Source organism: Apiospora aurea, assembly GCF_038362705.1.
Source record: "Apiospora aurea strain CBS 24483 chromosome Unknown utg000007l_segment0_segment0, whole genome shotgun sequence".
NCBI classification, from domain to species: Eukaryota; Fungi; Ascomycota; class Sordariomycetes; order Amphisphaeriales; family Apiosporaceae; genus Apiospora; species Apiospora aurea.
Genome location: NW_027117394.1, coordinates 1,696,741 through 1,714,788, shown reverse-complemented (window position 1 = coordinate 1,714,788; position 18,048 = coordinate 1,696,741). Strand labels below are relative to the sequence as shown.

General features: G+C 53.0%; 3 protein-coding genes across 3 annotated transcripts; 2 read left to right on the top strand and 1 right to left on the bottom strand.

The window, feature by feature from the left end:
• Positions 1-223: 223 nt before the first annotated feature.
• Positions 224-1,024, top strand: PG986_010796 (CMP/dCMP deaminase- zinc-binding protein; the record flags this gene model as incomplete). The annotated part of the gene is made up of 2 exons (XM_066847018.1): positions 224-749; positions 834-1,024. The coding sequence occupies 2 exons, from the start codon at positions 224-226 to the stop codon at positions 1,022-1,024; spliced, it is 717 nt and encodes a 238-aa protein (XP_066696509.1).
• Positions 1,025-2,415: 1,391 nt separating this feature from the next.
• On the bottom strand, positions 2,416-5,163 carry PG986_010795 (uncharacterized protein; the record flags this gene model as incomplete). The annotated part of the gene is made up of 3 exons (XM_066847017.1): positions 2,416-3,345; positions 3,411-3,793; positions 3,861-5,163. The coding sequence occupies 3 exons, from the start codon at positions 5,161-5,163 to the stop codon at positions 2,416-2,418; spliced, it is 2,616 nt and encodes an 871-aa protein (XP_066696508.1).
• A 7,883-nt stretch (positions 5,164-13,046) lies between these two features.
• Positions 13,047-14,717, top strand: PG986_010794 (uncharacterized protein; the record flags this gene model as incomplete). Its single annotated transcript, XM_066847016.1, has 4 exons — positions 13,047-13,104; positions 13,180-13,235; positions 13,301-13,705; positions 13,767-14,717. 4 exons carry the CDS (start codon positions 13,047-13,049, stop codon positions 14,715-14,717), a joined length of 1,470 nt encoding a protein of 489 aa, XP_066696507.1.
• Between the last annotated feature and the right edge of the window lie 3,331 nt (positions 14,718-18,048).

Genomic DNA, 18,048 nt, shown 5'->3' with positions numbered 1-18,048 from the left:
GCTTGCAATCTACGAGACACGGATCCCGGGACCGTCCTCGCTCCTCGGGACTTTTCCTATGTAGGAACTTGGCAATTGCAATACTAATAATGGGCAGGGCCAACTCGCCTTAAACACGAACGAGACGCCTGTCGGCTGCGTATTGGTCTACCGTGGGCGTACCATTGCTAAAGGAATGAATGCGACTAATGTGACACGGAACGGAACTCGCCATGCCGAATTCATGGCCTTGTCTTCGCTGCTCTCTCACCAACCAGACGCCGACGTCAAGGACGACTCGACTCTGGACGAGTCGAGCTGGGGTGACGTCGACCCTACTGACGGCCACATTTACCCTTATGGGCAGAAGCTGCATCCATCGCCCAAGGTTAGCCGTTCCATCATATCGGAATGTATTCTCTACGTTACGGTTGAGCCTTGCGTCATGTGCGCGTCCCTTCTGCGACAGCTCGGCATCAAGAAGGTCTATTTTGGCGCAGTAAACGACAAGTTTGGTGGCACGGGTGGTGTGTTCCGAGTACATATAAACTCGAAACCTGTGTCCAGACCTGATGATCGACCGTACCAGAACGGGTATGGCCCGGTGGACAACGAAAAAATTACTCGCGGCCGCGCTCAGCAAGACGCTCGAGAAGAGGAAGACGGTGATGGAGGCAATGTTGAGCCTGGCTATCCGGCGGAGGGCGGGTACCTCCGAGACGAAGCCGTCTCTCTGCTGAGACGCTTTTACGTTCAGGAGAACGGCCGAGGTAAGAAGGCTCTCCCTCTTTTCTCTTTTTACGAGGTATGAAGTATACTAATCCGAGGACATAGCCCCCAGCCTCGCAAGAAAGAAGGCCGAGCTGCGCGCCTGTATGCCATGGAGAATCAGACCAACGGCACGAGCTCGTCGGAGCTCTCGGAGGCCATGGCCGCCCCCGACACCCCTGTGGACACCGAACCCACCTCGGCGGACCAAGAGCATTTTCCCTCCAACGCTACTGTCCCTCCCTCCAAGGATATTGCCGTTGCCCCTACTCAGTGAAGTGCATGACTAGTCTCTGTACTCGTTCTATAACCCGGCATTAATCACCGCCTGTTATGTAGCATCCAGACTTCCCCCAAAGTTAAAAGATTGCATGGAACCTTTGGTGGAAGATAATAGGCTTTTTGGTGGAATGGGAGTTTATCGGCTTGATTCTGAGGGAGGGGGGAATACCGCTACTCGTAGGTTAGGTTGCATCACTTCGCTACCAAATTGATTGGGCGATTTGCACAAAGGGGGAGAGAAAAAGGCTAGCAAGTTATTAAAATTGACATGCCCTTCACCCTGTACATGCTCTGCTTGCATGATATCGAGAGACTGGTGCATTGTAGTAGCTAACATGAAGAAGCTGGCAAGCAAAGTTTGATAACCGACTGGAATGTGCCGGCAGCACTTTGCAGCGGCTGGCTGTAGTGTGCTAGCATGTCCCTGTCAAGCAGCAAGCTGAACCCCCTCTCCCCCCAGTCCTAACTAGGCCTCAGGGTCGCTTGCTCTCTCCATCGTCGTGGCGAAGCTGCATGTTAGGTATCTACCTGGAATGAATATATACAGGTTAAGCAAGAACAGAAACACGCACATATACATGGATAAAAACATTAGCAGCCCGTCACATACATAACTTTCCATACATCGTGAGGGGAAATGCGCACGGAAACGTTTATACAATGCCAGCCAATAGATTATTCCCTCCTTTTAGCATCAAAAAGCAGGGAAGAAGGACAGGACCCATCTGTCACGTCAAGAATGCCAGCCAGCCATCATCATCGCCGCAATATGCACACCGTCCTTTCTCTCTCTCACACTTGGTAGAATATCTTTGCTTGCTTTTCTCTTGATTTCGCCTCCCTTCGTCGATATAGTTGTCACAGCTCTATTGCCGGTGATTGCAATAACGAGAAGAGCGCCATGAGTCAAGAGAAGCCAAAGGGTCGCCAGCAACAGCGAAAAAACAGGGGGAACAAACCAAACCATACGCCTGTGAACGCCCTGAGTTTATGCCTCTTTCCTCCTCCCTTCCTTGCACGCACTCCTCAGATGATGACAGTCCACAAGGATAAATAATAGAAGAAAAACAACCAGAGAGATACCTCTTAAAATACATAATGTGTCTTGGCAAAAAAAAAGTCTTTGCTTCATTCCGCCGCGGCAAAGTTCATCGCCAACGTGGTATCTCGTATACGTGACGCGGCCAAAAACCGCCGAGCCATGTGCGGCTCAGTTCTTAGCCTCATTCCTCTCTGCTCGGCCTATATCTGGTATGGTGATGGTGGTATTGTAGAGTGTAAGTTGAATAAAACGAACTCGCTGCGGTCATTATCCTGGCGTTGAGTGACAGGTGGACCGTGATAGTTAGGATATTGGTGAGAATGGTGTTATAGCAAGCTGCATGTTCATGCTGCAGCCTTGGAGGGCGACTGCACAAGTCGGATCTTGGGCGAGACGCGCGCCATCTCCAAGCCCTTCCTAGGGGTTGGAGAGTTTACGCCAGCAGCAGCGCTTTTCCTCGGGCTGTTTCGCGTAGGAGTAGACTTCTCCTTGGCACCAGCCAGCGCCAGCTTCTTGGTAGAGACACCCTCCTGAGGATCTTGGTTCTCCTCGCCCGTGGCGGCCACAATAGTCAGACTCGACTTCCGCGACAACGACTTCTTGGGGCTGGTTGTCGAACGGGCAGTCATCGACGCCTTGCCTTTGCTGTACGTCTTGACCACAGTCGACTTGCGCTTAACAGTCGTGACCTTTTTGGAAGACGCAGGCGCGGCAACTCCTTTGGCACCGCCCTTGGTGTTAACAGAGATGGTGCTGACGGTCTTTCTAACAACCTTGGCCGCCTTGGCCGCCGCGCCCTTTAGAGAGGCGCTCGAGCCAGTTCGCTTCACGGGCTTGGCGCTGGGGGCGGTGGGGGTCTTTATCTTCCGCTTCTTGGCAGCATTGCCGTCCTCCTTATCGCCAATGAGCTCCTGGATCTTGCGCTTGCCGGCCTTCACTCCGTCCTTGACCGTCTTCTTGAGGTCCTGCTTGGCAGGCTTAACCTCCTTCACCTCCTTGGGCCTGGGACCCAGGACACCACGACAATTGGGGCTACCACAGAGACACTTTTGCACGTTCTTAGCCGAGAAGGGGTCAAAGTTGTAGTCGTATGTCAGCTCTTCGCCTGTCATGATGGGCCGATCTCCGGCAAACAGCGCCATACGCGGTTGTCCGGATACGATCCACTTGATCATGTGACAGTTGGGACTGCATGAGTGATTGACGAAACGAGCGATGCTACCGGTCGTAGCGTCAATGATCATGTTCTGATCAAAGGACATCAGGTAGTAGCACTTATATCACAAATGTTAGTCGCGTGACCAAAGGTAGATCAGATGTCATATCCTCCACCACTTACCTGGTTGTCCTTGTATTTCTCGTTCATCCGACGATCACACTCCTCTTCGGTGATGATTTCACCGGTGTATTCCATGATAATCTGGCCAGGCTCAAAGCAACGGTTGGCCCGGATTCCGTAACCGCGGTCTTCGGTCTTGACTACCTCGACACCCACACGGAATTTACCACCCTTTTTGGTTCGCTCTGTCAGCCTAGCGAATGCGCGGTTCTGGCAGTATTTCGAGCCAGAGTTGCAGTTGGTATCATCGCACTCGTATAACATGATGCGATTCTGACAGCTTTCGGCACAGCCATCTTCAGGCGTGCATACACACTTCGACTGGTAGTCTTTGAAGTGTGGGGTTTTCTTCCAGTAGGCTCCAGCACCGCCCACGAAACGGTCTGTGTAATCGGTCAGTATCTGAAATCTCAATATATGAGGGGCGCAAAAAGGGGGAGAAAGGCTTACTCTTGGTCATCGTGCGCCAGCCTTCGGGCTTGGGTTGCCCTGGGGGAAGTGGATTGCACACATCGTAAGGGAGTTTGAAGTCCTTGCCCTTGATCAGAAGACGAAGGCCGTTAAACATGGGGGCTGGTAAGGTCGAGTTGGGCTTCTCGCCAACTTTGGGAACCAGCTCGGGGAAATCTGCTATGCTCTTCCTCTCGGCCGGTGTCAAGCTCTTGAATATATCTAAGGGAGCCTCTTGGCCCGAGTATAGACCTCTATCCAGCCACTTCTTGTTCTGTTTGCGCTTGAAGATGGAAGCAGCCTCGGGAGTAGGCTCGGCTACTTTTTGGGGCGCAGGCTTGGGCTCTTCGATCTTAATCTTCTTCTTAGGCGGCTCCGGGTCATCATTCGGCCCCACAAGCTTGCCCTTCGCCCAAGTGCTGTACAGAACAGGCTTCGTATCAATTTTGGCAAATTCGTTGGTGTCCTGAAGTTTGCGCAACTCTCGCGGGATGTTGGAGAGGCTCTTTTGCACAGCCTTCTTGCCCTTCTTCCCAATGGCAGATACCTTCTGCATGAGGTTATCTGCAATAGGGCCGGCCGAGCGCGTGGAAATCCGTCTCGATACCGGCTCAGGTGACCGTGCGCGCTTCTTGGGGTTCTTGGTGTCGGGTGTGTCGAGGCCCTTCATGCTCCAGAGCATGTCGAGCGCTTTGATTCCGTCTTGAACCATCTCGCCGGCGTTCTGGGCCACGCCGCCGCTGTTCGTGCCTGCGCCATCAAGGTCGCCGGTTGGTAGAGTGCCCGAAATAGTTCTGCGCTTGCGATCGTTGATGATGTCGCCTTTGGAGCGCCGCTTGCCGTGGATTGCCGTGCCACTCAGTTTGGCTATGTTGTAGACTGGCTCGCTTCGCCGGGCGCGTCGCGACCGACCTTGCGAGGGCGTGTCTGTCGGTGTATCGGCGGGCGCAGCGTCAGACGGCTGGGCAGGCTCGGCGGGCTCATCTACTGTGGTGTCCTTGTCGGTTTCGACTTGTTGGGTGTGCGTCTCTTCGGTGATAAGGGCCTCGTGGGTCTCTACAGCAAGGGCGAGGTGCAACGGCTCAGGAGTGGTTTGGGCCTCGACCGAGTCGTGCACAACCTCGTCAATTGGGTCGGAAGCAATGGCGATATCGTTCTTGGAGGCTTCGGAAGCTAAGCTCATGCTGTCGGCGACTGTGGTAGGGGGTGTCGAGCTGAGAGACGCGACGTGGGAGAAGGTGTCGGCAGCACCGCCCAAGCTCGACTCCGACGACATAGCACGCGTCGGAGGAAGGGTAGCCATGGTGTCTAGAGTATGTTGCGATGTATAGTCGCGACAATAGCTCCAATGGCAAAGAGTTGGGTGTTGTGGTGGGCGCGGCTCACTTGTGGTTTAGACAAGTAAGTTGGGGGATGGGATTGTGAGCTCGACGCGTTGAGTCGAGGAATGGATGTGTTGGTTTAGCAGTAGGCAGGAGGGTGGATGCCAATGAATGCAAAGACAAGGTTCTGATAGGCTGTGTGCGGGACCCAAGTGGTTCCGCTAGGGGCCCTGCTCCTGCTGCTTGCTGCAACTGCAACTGCAACTGCACAAACGCGACTGGGGGTGGTTTGTGGATGTGGGTATGGCAGTCTGAGCCCGGGAGTCTGAGTGGTGTGGTGTGGTATTGTCAAATATTACCATGTGGTGTGCGGCTGGCGCTGGTGCTGGTGCTGGCCAGGGTGGAGGGAGGGACCGGACACTCAGATCAACCGACAGAAGTAAATAGCGGGAGAAAAGAAGAGACGGGATTGGGGGATGCGGCTGGGATGAGTGAAAAGGGAATGGCGCTGCCTGGGGTTTGATTGATCGAGACCAAACAATACCGACCGACAATAGTCAGAGCAGAGAGACGAAGATTGCAGGCTGAAAGAACCAAGCTGCTTCTTCTATACAGTTAAGCTCCTGGAATGCAATTAACCGTCTCCACTCTCGCGTGCGTGCGTGTCGTGAAAAAGGGTGATTGGAACAATCAGATCCAACAACCGTAGAACATCTGGTGTCCGAGTCGACTGATGACGAGGGGGGGAGAGAGAAGAAAAGGTCAGGACAAGTCAGACCGGAGAGGTCAGGATTATTAGAGTAGTCGGCCGCTACAGAGTCGCAGTTGGTGATGGCTCAGGCCGAACCATGTCAGACATGCGTAATCGAAAGTCGACGGGTTCTGTCAATTGCTTGCCGCTCTGGATGGACAGTTGCTTTGACGTTCCAGGTCTGGAGGTGACGCGGAATTGCAGGAGGGTCTTGAGTGAGTCAGGTATATTAGGGTTATGGTGTTGGTGGTTGGTTGGCGATATACCAGCAAAGAGAATGGTGGTGGTGAAAGTTGAAGATGCGTGCAAAACCAAAGTGTGGCTGATGAAAGGAGTGGGAGCGTGTTGTGTTGTGTTGTGTTGTGTGCGCTGGACCGTGGAGTTTGGTCAAAGGGATGAGAGGAGGTTTGGGTGGAGGGGAGGAATTGGGACGCAGGAGATGAAAAAAAAATGGACGGAGGATGGAAGTCGGAGACAGGCAGAGAGGGAGGAGGGGGTCTAATCACAGTTTCGGCTACGGCACAATCAACGAAAGCGTGGGATGGAAAAAAGGCTGGGGGTTTGATGGCATTAATGCCTTCCTGGGGGGAAACAAACGCACTTCTATTGTTCACCCCTTAAGGCGAAGAGCCAACTTCACTTCATCGCGAGAAAAACCGCCCCCGATTATGCCTACCCAGCAGTATTCAAGCCAGGCCAGTCCGCCGTGGCCGCCCTCATCTTCCAACCTCGCCTCCTCCTCTTCCATCTCATAGTCGGGCGTTAGGGCCTTACGATGGACAATCAATGGACTCTCGGCCCGGTGGCATATTGCAAGCTATACAACTACATACTTCACCTCGAACATGGATGCGTCTATCAGCTATCTGATGCCAGGTCGATTGAGTACGAGTAGACAGGAACCGCAGTATACAGATTGCGCCAGAGACTCCCACTGCATGCCGGGTTCTCACCTCATCGTCATCGTCAACGTCGGGCTCGCATTCAGAGGTTCAGGGGCACTATACGGAAAGTCGACCTTTTGACCGGAGAAAGCGGCGACTTAGACAGGTCAGACATGGATGCAACGGAATAGTGCATAGACCCGTGCTAGAGATGTGTGCCATGGCTTGGTCGTGATCCAATTGGATCCGAATTGGCCATGGGGATGGGTTGTGGCCGTCTTGCCTAGTTTCGCCCGGCATCGAAGAAGGAAGGAATCCGAGGTCGAGGTGAGTGAGGTGACTGTCTATCTTTTTGGTGGAGCACTCGATGTGGAGGGGGATCGATCGGTCGCCGCATGGAACGCCAACTTGACCATGGCCATGCCCCAGTGACACTCGGCCTGCTCGCTCCCAATCGAGGCGCTGGGCTCGTGTGGACATGTTCATATAGACAGGCCGGCATGAGGCTTGTCCTACAGCCGGCTGGTTGGATCGGACGAGGCGCCCTCGAGGTTATCACTTCTTGCCTGGATGACACCTTGAGCCGCCATGTGCACCTTGACATCGGCAGCAAGGGTGCCCATGGACACTCGGCCATAAAAACCCCAACGTAATCAACCAGACCGTAAAAACGAGTGCGAGCAAGTAGTCACTAACAAGAGATATCAGTTCTCGGGTTTTCGGAAGCCTGATATTCGATTCCTGTAATTGGCCATCTGACGAGACTACCACCTCCAGGGCAGCAGGCACGACACCCGGCATTTGCCACCCGCTCGCTCTTACTGGTACGCCGACTCGGGGCTTCACTCTGGACCATGTCACTGGCGAACACGCATAGATATCTGCCGTGTACTTCCGGACGAGCGTCCAGTATGGTTGGTAATTATTGGACAGTTGCATCGTAATTCCTTTTCCTTGTTGGACGCCGGACTCCCGACCACTTCACACACCACGCCGGGGCTGAGAGACCAAAAATCGTCAACGACGACGACAACCCATCAATATTCTTCCCTTGGCATGTGCCAGCTTCCTTGGTTGAAGGCAGCTAGCCGTGTATTTGTTCGGGAGATATCCCGATTCGAAACTTCTTGCAACAGCAAGCTTCGGGATACCTACACCGCAGACTACCATACCACTGGTCACTCGACTGAACTTGTACGTCGCCTTTGGCAGATGCGATGTATCCAATCTCGTCTACTCCAACCCGTAGAATACTGACAAGCATGTATAGAAGAAATACTCTCTCTGCATCATCCATGCGTAAGATCTGACTTCGTTAGCGAGCTCACGTCGGTTAGACTTATCTGTTGGATATGATTCGTTCAATCAGATCGTACTCGGTCATCACACTTGAACAATATTGTCAAATAACTCCTAGCAAGATCTGCCCCTGCGATAACTTCTGCTATAAATTGTCTCTAGACATTGGTTTCTGAGAGACACGGTTGAATCAACATCGAATAGACAGGCCCGAACGGTAACTACGTTCCAGCCATGGACACAAGCCGGGGCTACCGTCATCAGGATCTGACCTGACAGTGGCAAACCCTGTTTGGAATCTTGAGAATAGACGCAGCATATCTGACGTCTTGCGATTTTACTATATATGTACATGTAGATGTGACCATTGGTACGTTGCTGGGAGTTCCGGGATTGGCGGCTTGCCATGCGAGGGGGAAAAGATGATTGCGGCAAAAGGTATGCGGGCTATCTGCATGCAGCTATATTTCGTGGCACATTGAGATGCCACGAACCCGAAGTTCTCGTAGTTCTGATAGTGTTTGGTGATATCTCCATCTCAAGCGCGGGATTTTCTGTTGGTGTCCCTGTGGTCAAAGGTCGTTGTAAATGGTTCTCGAGCTGCGTACTAATGCTTGCCGAGACAGTATCAATCGAGCAAGGACTCGAAACGGGGATTCAATAAGATATTGATGCCTCAAATGTTTAGTTTATCCAGCCATTAACAACATTGGAACCGGCTGCAAGTCGTATGCTGCGTTCTCGCGGTGACGAACTTGGTCCAGCCTGTCGTTGTCGGAGCACGAAGGGGCCCCAGTAGTTGGTGGTAGGATCACCGATCACCCAAAACAGTCCAAGACGACTCGATAAGACCATCCAACTCCTCAAAATCGCTCCCAAGGCAATACATGGGCGCATTTGATATACAATCCTGCCGAGTTAGAGCATAACATTCCTGCTCTGATTACCCGGCGATTTCGCCCATGCCACGTATAACCGGGCGTTTCGAGCTGCCAACCATGCCCAACCCAGTGTTTGCTCCGAGAGTCAAAGAAACCGACCACGCAAGTGTCTACAAAGTCCGACTTCGGCTAGACTGCGCAGTGTCACCATTCATACCTGTTCATTCCATTATGAAAGATCTCGTAGTGCCTCATTACCCGCCTTGCCGACGGCTACCAGACACAGCGGTTTCCGACCGGCCGATTTGTAGATAGCATAGCCCGCGCCGTATTTTGATATCTCAGCCCGGCTGTATCTACGCCTCTGCGATGGACGAGGGTTGGGACAACCTGCGAGATCACCACGGCCCACTTGAACATCTCCGTACCACTGGCGAAAACCATGGAGAAGGGTTTCCCGCATTTCGTACCAGTGACTCTTTCCCTATGAAGAGGTTTGATATCTAGTTGGGTTTGAAACACTTCGAATTGCGTGGTGTTGGCAGTGAGCCAAGTCGTCTGTCTTCATCTTGGCCCTTCATACCGTTCAAAAGGCGTATACCTTTTCTGATATCTATCATATAATACTTTGGACTACCTATGTATGCGAAGCCCCAGCCTTCCCAGGAAAGAAATCCTCGCATAAAAGTATGCTGTCTCCCGTCCACCATGGGAGGCAAGGGGCATACTACGTGCCCGGTATCATATATGAATAAGAGTAATTCCAGTAACTTGGTGCTCTACCCAACACCATATCTTCCCATGAGCATTCCTCTGAAACGTCCAATCACCAGCGCGAAATCCAAGATGTGAACCGATAGGCGTGCGTTCTTAGGTGGCGTTACAGCCCTGCTCTTCCACCGATCCCCAGTTGCTTTTGCAATACATACAATACTAAACGAAATATGATTAGGCTCTATTAAGTAGCTTGGGCACCGCGGACAGGAAGAACCTCACTAAATATATATGTCCTATATCGGCTAACTTATGCCATCGAGATATTGTTGCTATGGTAGCTTAGGGTCGTGGGTTCGACCTCTCCTGCAGAAGATGCGACCTCTATCCTAATGTGCTCGACCAGAATGATATCCAAATACGTGGGAGAAGGAGGTGTTGAGTGAGCATCGGTAGCCTTGAGTTACGTGGCTCTGTGGTTTTCCCAAAGTCCTGTATGTGCTGTTCCACTCGTCCAGATCGTGTGCTGTTGTAAGGAACACATCACATAGACGGCAGGAGAGCGAGCGAGCGAGACAATATTTGCTCACAAATCGCATGGCAGCCGTGATGTATTGATGAGCAATCTGAGTGGCCTGATGTGCAGACCAACTAGGGTGATAAGTTTCCTGCTATGATTGCGTCGCTTGGCTACTCGGAAGAAAACCACACGACCTGGCTATCGTTCTGGCGAGCATGCATGTTCAATCACCACTTATGAGTTACAGCGCCGATGAGTCTCAACAGATTCGCCATGCAAGCCTGCCGTCAGCCTAGGGGACATGTGTGCGTGGGCCAGTAAGTATGGAGGATAGTAGGTGCTCCTTTTGTCCGTCTGGCCTACCCCGCCATTCCTTTAGTGATGTTTCAGTGGTCTCGCCGTGCATTGGTATCTCCTCCATCAACCGCAAGCCCTAAGGAAGGCCACTGTGATAGCACTTAACGTGTTTATATCGTTTCTCAGCAGCTCCAATAAGTATCACTATAATGGCATGCCAATATTAGAACGCGACTTGTGGCTAGACCCAGGGGCAAGGCAGCTGAACTCCTACGGGTATCTCGGCCACACCAACGATTCTTTAACAATGGAAACCACGACGGAACCGAGTTCCGGTATTAGGCTGGGATGCTAATTCAATGGTTCACTGGTCGTGGTACTATCGGTACCATTCGGGAATGGGGTTGCATACCCCTATCCTACCTAGTACTACTGAAGGGAAATAGCAGTAACGCGAATAAACTCAACGGAAACGAAGAGTTCTCACTATCTCCGATCTAGACGTCCCAGTAACTAGATCCTGTGCTGCCACCTTGTTGCCCCCTCTCTTACCTCTTAAGCGGTTTTTACCACATATATCCTCATGAAGTTTTGTTGTTGAGAGATTAGCGCGCGGCAAGTGGTACACTTCCCCAAACTCCCGCGCATGGTGATCGATGGCTATCGTGCGCTTTCAATACCCTCTTACAGTGTTGTATTGCGAGTGCTATCCTTCGTAGTGACTACTATAAGCTCAGTCAAGACCGTTCTAGATGTGGAAGTTACCTCGAGCAAGTGTTCCCGGACATATTCATACCTGAGAACAAGCAGCAAACCTGAAGCTTGAAACCTTCCCACCTAACACTTCGTTTGGAAGGCTGGCCAGCCTCGGCAGACAGCTGGGAGTCACACTCACATTTGTTAGCCCCTATCCGAGTTTTTCAAAAGGAGTCCGATCGAGTTCCTGATTACGGGCCAGTATACAAGTTCTTAAGAGGATGAGAACAGCTTGCAAGGACGACGTCATGACCTAAAAGCTGTAAGTCAGTGCTGGCTATGGAGACATACCAAACCACCCAGTGGTGGTCACTCCAGAGACGACTAGAAGCAGTTAAGATGCCAAATCGTGTATCTGGAAGTCTATGACAGACACTAAAGCCTGGCATGCCAATGTTGCTGGATTGCACAAAGCTGTCACGGCGTTCTGGGCACGATGTCGCGATACAACCCCCTCTTGCCCAGCTCTGGTCCGCTAAGCGCCCCCGCTGATAACGACCCCAAGCCCGTCCGGATAACGGCATGCGAGTAAAAATGGCACTGCCTGGAGCTGACGTGGAAGTCGTCGCTGGACATAGCACGAATGGCGTACGTCGTGAAGGCTTAGCAGTATATCAATGAGTATGTGGTCAAGTGCCCGTCATCAACTTCCAGAGCAGGTGACGGGGGTTGTTGCGCGTCGCTGTGCGGCTGTGCTTCTGGTCGTGTCTTGGCGGACTGCCGCATCGGGCAAAAAGGTTGTGTGCGTGGTTGAGGTCTAGCCTTTCTCAGGCCATGCTGCGCTGCTGGTACGCTTTGATGGTGCTCTTAGTCATCTATACTGAGCAACTTGCATACGGCAAGAACGCGACTGGTCGACTGTCCGACTGGCCAAAGGCAATACCAGAAAAGGCGACGCTTTGCGCCAGCACGGCATCTTGCTCTTGTCGGCTGCCGCGGACTGACCTGCTGCTTGATTGGTGGCCAATTTAGGATCTACGAATGAACGAGGCGCAGCAGCTTCCCGACTAGCAACCAACTACATTTGCGTCGCGGGATGTAAGATGAGAAAACCACATAAGCCGATGAATAATATTCATTCGGATATGTGCATGTAGGCAGAGCCGACTGTGCTCATCGAGATGCCAGAAATTGAGTTGCGAGGTATCTTGCATGGCATTTTGACAGTGACCCTAGGCAGCAGCGGCTTTGCTCAGATGTGAACATGAGGATTGAGACAAAGCGGGAAGCAGAAGGCGGTTCCAGAGCTACTACTAGAAGAGCTGGGCAACTGGGGTAGCAGTAGCACTTTGAGTGGGATCACCGGACCCCTGTACATACGCTATTTATGTACTTGCATGTATATTAAGCCTCGCACCAGTGCCCACCAAATCATAAAACACACGGCTGTTTGACGCCGCTCGAGTGTACAACCATCAATCAATGCCGCAACTTGTCTCGGGGTTTCGCTCAGCTTGTTGCTCTCTATTCTCATCCCTTGTCGCGACAACAACCGCAGGCGCAAGAGTCCAATCCTATCGGAAGCGACCCTCCGCCCGCTCGCCCACGGCGCCGACAACATCCCACTACTCCCGGCTCATTCGATCGCCCCGCCCTTCGAGCAAGGGGCCCTTTCTTGGTGGACGGCCCTTCGCGTAACCTACCTCGCCGACCTAGCAACCAACCGCAGCTGCCTAGCTGACACCAGTCACCGAAATCGATCAAGTCGACAGAGTTCGGACCGCCAGCATCCTTCGCGATAGAGAATAGGCGCGGCGCCACGATGAAGTCACTCAAGATGGGCAAGATGCTCGACACCATCCGGCGCAAGAACACCAATGGTGTGTGATCCTACAAACCACACGCTCCCTGCCCCGGACAGAAGACAAATCCACTAACACAATATGCTTTGCTAGGGGCCAGCGATGATCCCCAAGGTGACGGACCTGAAGCTGTCGCTTCCCGGGCCGTGGTATGTCGGCACCCACGCACTCTAACCACCACGCCGAGAACTAATGACCCGTTTGCCTCCGATAGAAATCCTTTTGCGAATCCGGCGGCCCCCAAGCCTCGGGCGATGAGGTGCTCCACCTTCCTCCTATCGTCGAGTCCGCCGAGTCGTCGCCTGCCGCCGCCGCAGAATGCGCGCGCCTCGTCCGCAAGTATCTGAAGAGGGACTACTGGACGAAGCCGTCATACCAGTACAATGCCATCATGGTGATGCGCATCCTGGTCGACAACCCGGGCGAAGTCTTCACGAGGAATATGGATCAGAAGTTTGCCGATACGGTCAAGGAGCTGCTGCGGAACGGCCGCGACCCGAGTGTGATGCAGATGCTCATGGAGAGCTTGAATACCTTCGAAAGCACCAGGTCTTGGGATGAAGGCATGAAACCCTTAATCGACATGTGGAGAAGGGAGAAGGAGAAGGCGTCAAAAGGGGTAAGTCGCATTTCTAAAAGTCTACGGCATGTGAATAGCTTTGATCCTGACACATCCTCAGGGACGATACCCCCAACCGCCCATGGGACAGCAGCAATCACTGAATACGCCGCCCTTCGCACCATCGCCAAATCCAACCACCCATTCACAGAACTACTTTGCACGCCAACACCAGAGTCGCAAACTGCCGGACCCCGTGGAGCTGGCAAGCCGTCTGGAAGAAGCACGAACCTCGGCCAAGCTTCTCCAGCAGGTTGTCACCAACACGCCTCCTGGCGAGGTCCTGGATAATGAGTTGATCAAGGAGTTCGCAGATCGTTGCACAAGTGCCAGTCGGAGTGTACAAGGCTACATGTCCGCCGAGAACCCAACGCCAGACAATGATACGATGGAGAGCCTGATCGACACAAACGAGCAGCTGCAGACAGCGTTGAGCTTACATCAAAGAGCTATGCTGAATGCCAGGAAACATGCCGGATTAGGAGGGCCAACAGAATCCTCAAGCCCTCAAGACCCGACAGGGCCACAACCCAATGGCGTTAGCTCGAACCAGCGCCCTACGCCACCTCTGATAAATACCGATGATGAAGAATTGTATGAGCCGCCGCCCATGCCCCCTCGTAAAACAAACGGGAAGGGCAAGGAGCGTGAATACGATAATCCAATAGCCGGGCCGTCGAGGTCGCACACCCCGAGAGCGGAGGAGGACCCCTTCAAAGATCCGCAGCCGGATAGCCATTCGAGTGGAGCCGGTGGCTCGGGATCCGCCGCGGCACCCGGTGGCTCGTCGGGGGCATATCTGAACGAGGATACCCGGCTGGCCTTTGAACCTTTCCATCCGGGTTTCAGCGCCACGCCGAGCTATCTGGGACGACAAGACAGCTCGGTCGGGAAGGAGACGATGCATGGCGCGGCAGGCGGTGAGGACCGGATGCCTCGAATCCCAGACGACGAGAGCGTCTCCGACACAACGCAGCAGAAGAACAAGGGGCCGACAGTGTATCGGTACTAAGCAGACCTTACTTCTTTCTCCCTTCCTCTCCTTCTCCTTCACCTTCTCCTGCGGCAGACCTTGAGGGTCCGCTGCTGATACTTAGCGTTTGTTCATATTTTCTTGAGAAGGCTGCCAGGAAGATGGCAGAGCAGGGAACAGATATATGCGATTTTCTTGCGAAGATTTCTGCCAAGCATTGCATAGGGATACCATGTTGTTTCGGCTCTGGAGTTGCCAATACCAATAAGTTTTCTGCAAGCTTGTCTTCTTTTTCTAAGTAGCATTGTAGCATCATTCTATGAATACTTACGCTGTACTTCCCTTCAGCAGAGGCTATGCATGCTTTTATGCCCACCACGTCATGCCGTCAGTGGGCCAGGACGAGACTCTTGGCTGTCGATATAGTAATCTCAAGCTTGACCTCTGACCAACTGGCACTCACCCCTGCTGTTTCACACAGTACAGGCCGTACGTACACAGGCGGCCGAGGCCACCCACGTGGGACTACCCGCCGTCGACCTGTCACGAGACTGTAAGTCAGGCGGGCCGAGGCTGGACAGAGGCTACATCCGTATATCATATGTACGAATCCCCAGCTCGGCTCGAAATGACAAGTGGAGGCCAGCAAGTCGGGCCCGAAGCCGGATCCTGGATCGTACCCACGGGCTTGATTTGGAGCCATGGCGAGGAGGAGGATGCTGCAGCACGCCGATCCATCTCTCTGCAAGGCAAGATAAGCGAGTCTGGCGATGCTGGCCATAACGCGAGGCCCCATCGCCTATAGTACCGATACAGTTGTTCGACGCAGCATGGTTGCTTCTTGCGATGGAGTCGGCGACAGAAAAGAAAGGAAGCTAGGGAAGGTCGAACCGGAGATGTACGCGAGTCCTTCTCCTCATCGGCCATCTACAGTAAGTGATACGACTTTGACCGCTTCTCGCTATCGGCGCGGCACACACACGACGCTTAACTCTCGTTGTGGATACCGAGATGGACTCCTCTCTAGGTGTTGTTAGTCAGTCAGTCGGTTCAGACAAGGGTTCATAGATCCATCTGGCGGGTGCGGGTGACCACTCGCATCTCGATATTGTTTTCATCCATCGATCCATTCACATCCACCCCAACCAACGATTTTGTTTCCTTCGTTTTTGTTTTTCCGCAACGCTACGCAACGCAACGGGATGTGGTACTACACTAAGCACGCGTCTGCAAAGTGCGCGATTGGCGCTCTGGCTTGCATGGGGCTCTGGTCCTGGCTCGCGAGAGGAGCAGCCATTCTAGAAACATGCATGGAAATAGCGTCGCTTCATTGAACAAGACGTCGCGTGGGCTGTTCCCCATCCGGACGTACATGGTGGCACATACCAGCTGCCGAACAGCGAACACCTACACACTAGAAACGCGCAGGGAAACAAGTTATGGAGCAAAGGAAAGGGAGGCAGACAGAGCAGAAGAGAAGAGAAGAAAAGAAAAGAAAAGAAAAGAAAAGAAGGGTCAGTACGGCACTATGTGCAGTACAGTAATCTGCTTGTTACTTGGTTCCAATAACACGGAAAAGCGTGGTAGTTTTCCTTCTGCTTCTATATTTGATCATGTATGTCGCTGACTTGTTTAATGTTGGCAATAGAGTAAGTAGGCTTACTGTATTTAAAACATGTTACTTTCTAACGAATTGAATTTTTTCTTTCTGCTTTTCGGCCTCGCACATATATTGGCCTTTGCGTTGAGAAGTGGTGTTCGCGGTGCCACGTTCTGAAACCCTGCTCGGAAAAAGAAAAGAAAAAGAAACGGTTCGAGGGAGACGACCCTTCGACGAAATTAGGCGAGGGAGGTAGGGCTAAGCTGCAAGCTAGCGAGAAAAAGAGCTGTTGCGATTGGGTAGCCACAGCATGCAGGCCAAGCCAGCCATGTACAGATCATGTTCGTTGTTCTGCCAATCGTAACCGGCGTCATTCATTCGCTCTTTCCCCATCATCTCATGTTGTTGTTCTTGTGATGTTCTTCTGGGATGGGAGAGCCAAGTTGGAACAAGCCTGGCTGGCGTCGTCCGCCGGCCGATAGTTGGCCGCTCGCCCAGACGCACGCACGCACGATACTCGATGGTCATCAAGCATGTACGTACATCGATGATGTATTGTATGAGGCTCCCACGGAGCTTAATCCATATCCTCCGCCGACTTCCGACTTCCACCGATGAAGAAAGTTCAGCACGATGCTAGGCTGCCCCCACCCGCCGTAATCTCTGACTAGATTATCGCGAGAGGTGTTGAGGAGCATCTCCGCCCTGTTCAGCGTCCAGCTATCACGGAGACGGAGTTCGACGTGTATACTTAGTTAAGTAAGTATAGCAGTGTAGTACACGTAACCGTGCCTCGATAGACACTGCACGGATCTGGGTAAGCTAGGGGAATTGCTTAGCTTACAGTAGGTGCTTGCTTAGGAGCTTTACGGTGGGGGGGGGCCTTGCCTATTTTCCCGCCGTTCCTACCCCTGCCAACCTGCCCCCCTGCCAGCAGGGAAGTGGGCGATTGGATTCCCGGGCATCTGGCGCAGCGGTTTTTTTCTAGATCCAACTCTTTTTGGAATTACTTGCGAAACTTCGGACTGCTGCAGTGCTTGAGTGCCCACCCGCCCCCATGCGGCGCCAGCCAGCCAATCACCACTCGACCCTCCTGCCGTTGCAACCCCTGCCCAAAGCCATCATCGAGTTTGATATCCGCATTCTGGCTGCCTCCTCCTCCTCCTCATCGCCTTGCCGTCCTCCATCCCAGTCGCGCTGCTTTTCTCCTCCTCGTTGCGAGCAATCCAGCATGCTAAATACAGTACATACGAAGACTGGCAGGGCCCGTCCCGTGTTGGGCCCTAACTCCAATAAGCGAGAACGACCCCATCATACGGCGGACTGACTGACTGTTCGTCCCATCATCTAGTATGTAGTCGCAGAATGTTCCCCTTCTGATCACTCGCTGCAGGCCCGGTGGTCTTGGTATCCAGGTCTTGGTATCCAGGTCTTGCCCTGCCAGTCTTCCAACTACCTCCTAAGCAAGAAGTACTGATTCCTGACTGTCTCTCTCGCGCGCGCGCGCGCGCCCTCTCCAACACTGGCATACCCACGCCCGCCGCTGTTCATGCCGTTACCAGGTTGAGTTGCGTCCTTCTCTTGGCCATGTACATATCTATATTCGTTATCCACCTACCTGCATATCCTGCGATTCCCGCTTGTCTGATGCTCGTCCTCCCTGGCTCATGCCATGCTTGATCGACGTCAACCTTATCCGATATCCCTCCTCCCTCTCTCTCTCTCTAGCAGCGTTTTCGTCCCATCTGCCATTCCGGGACCCTTCTCCGC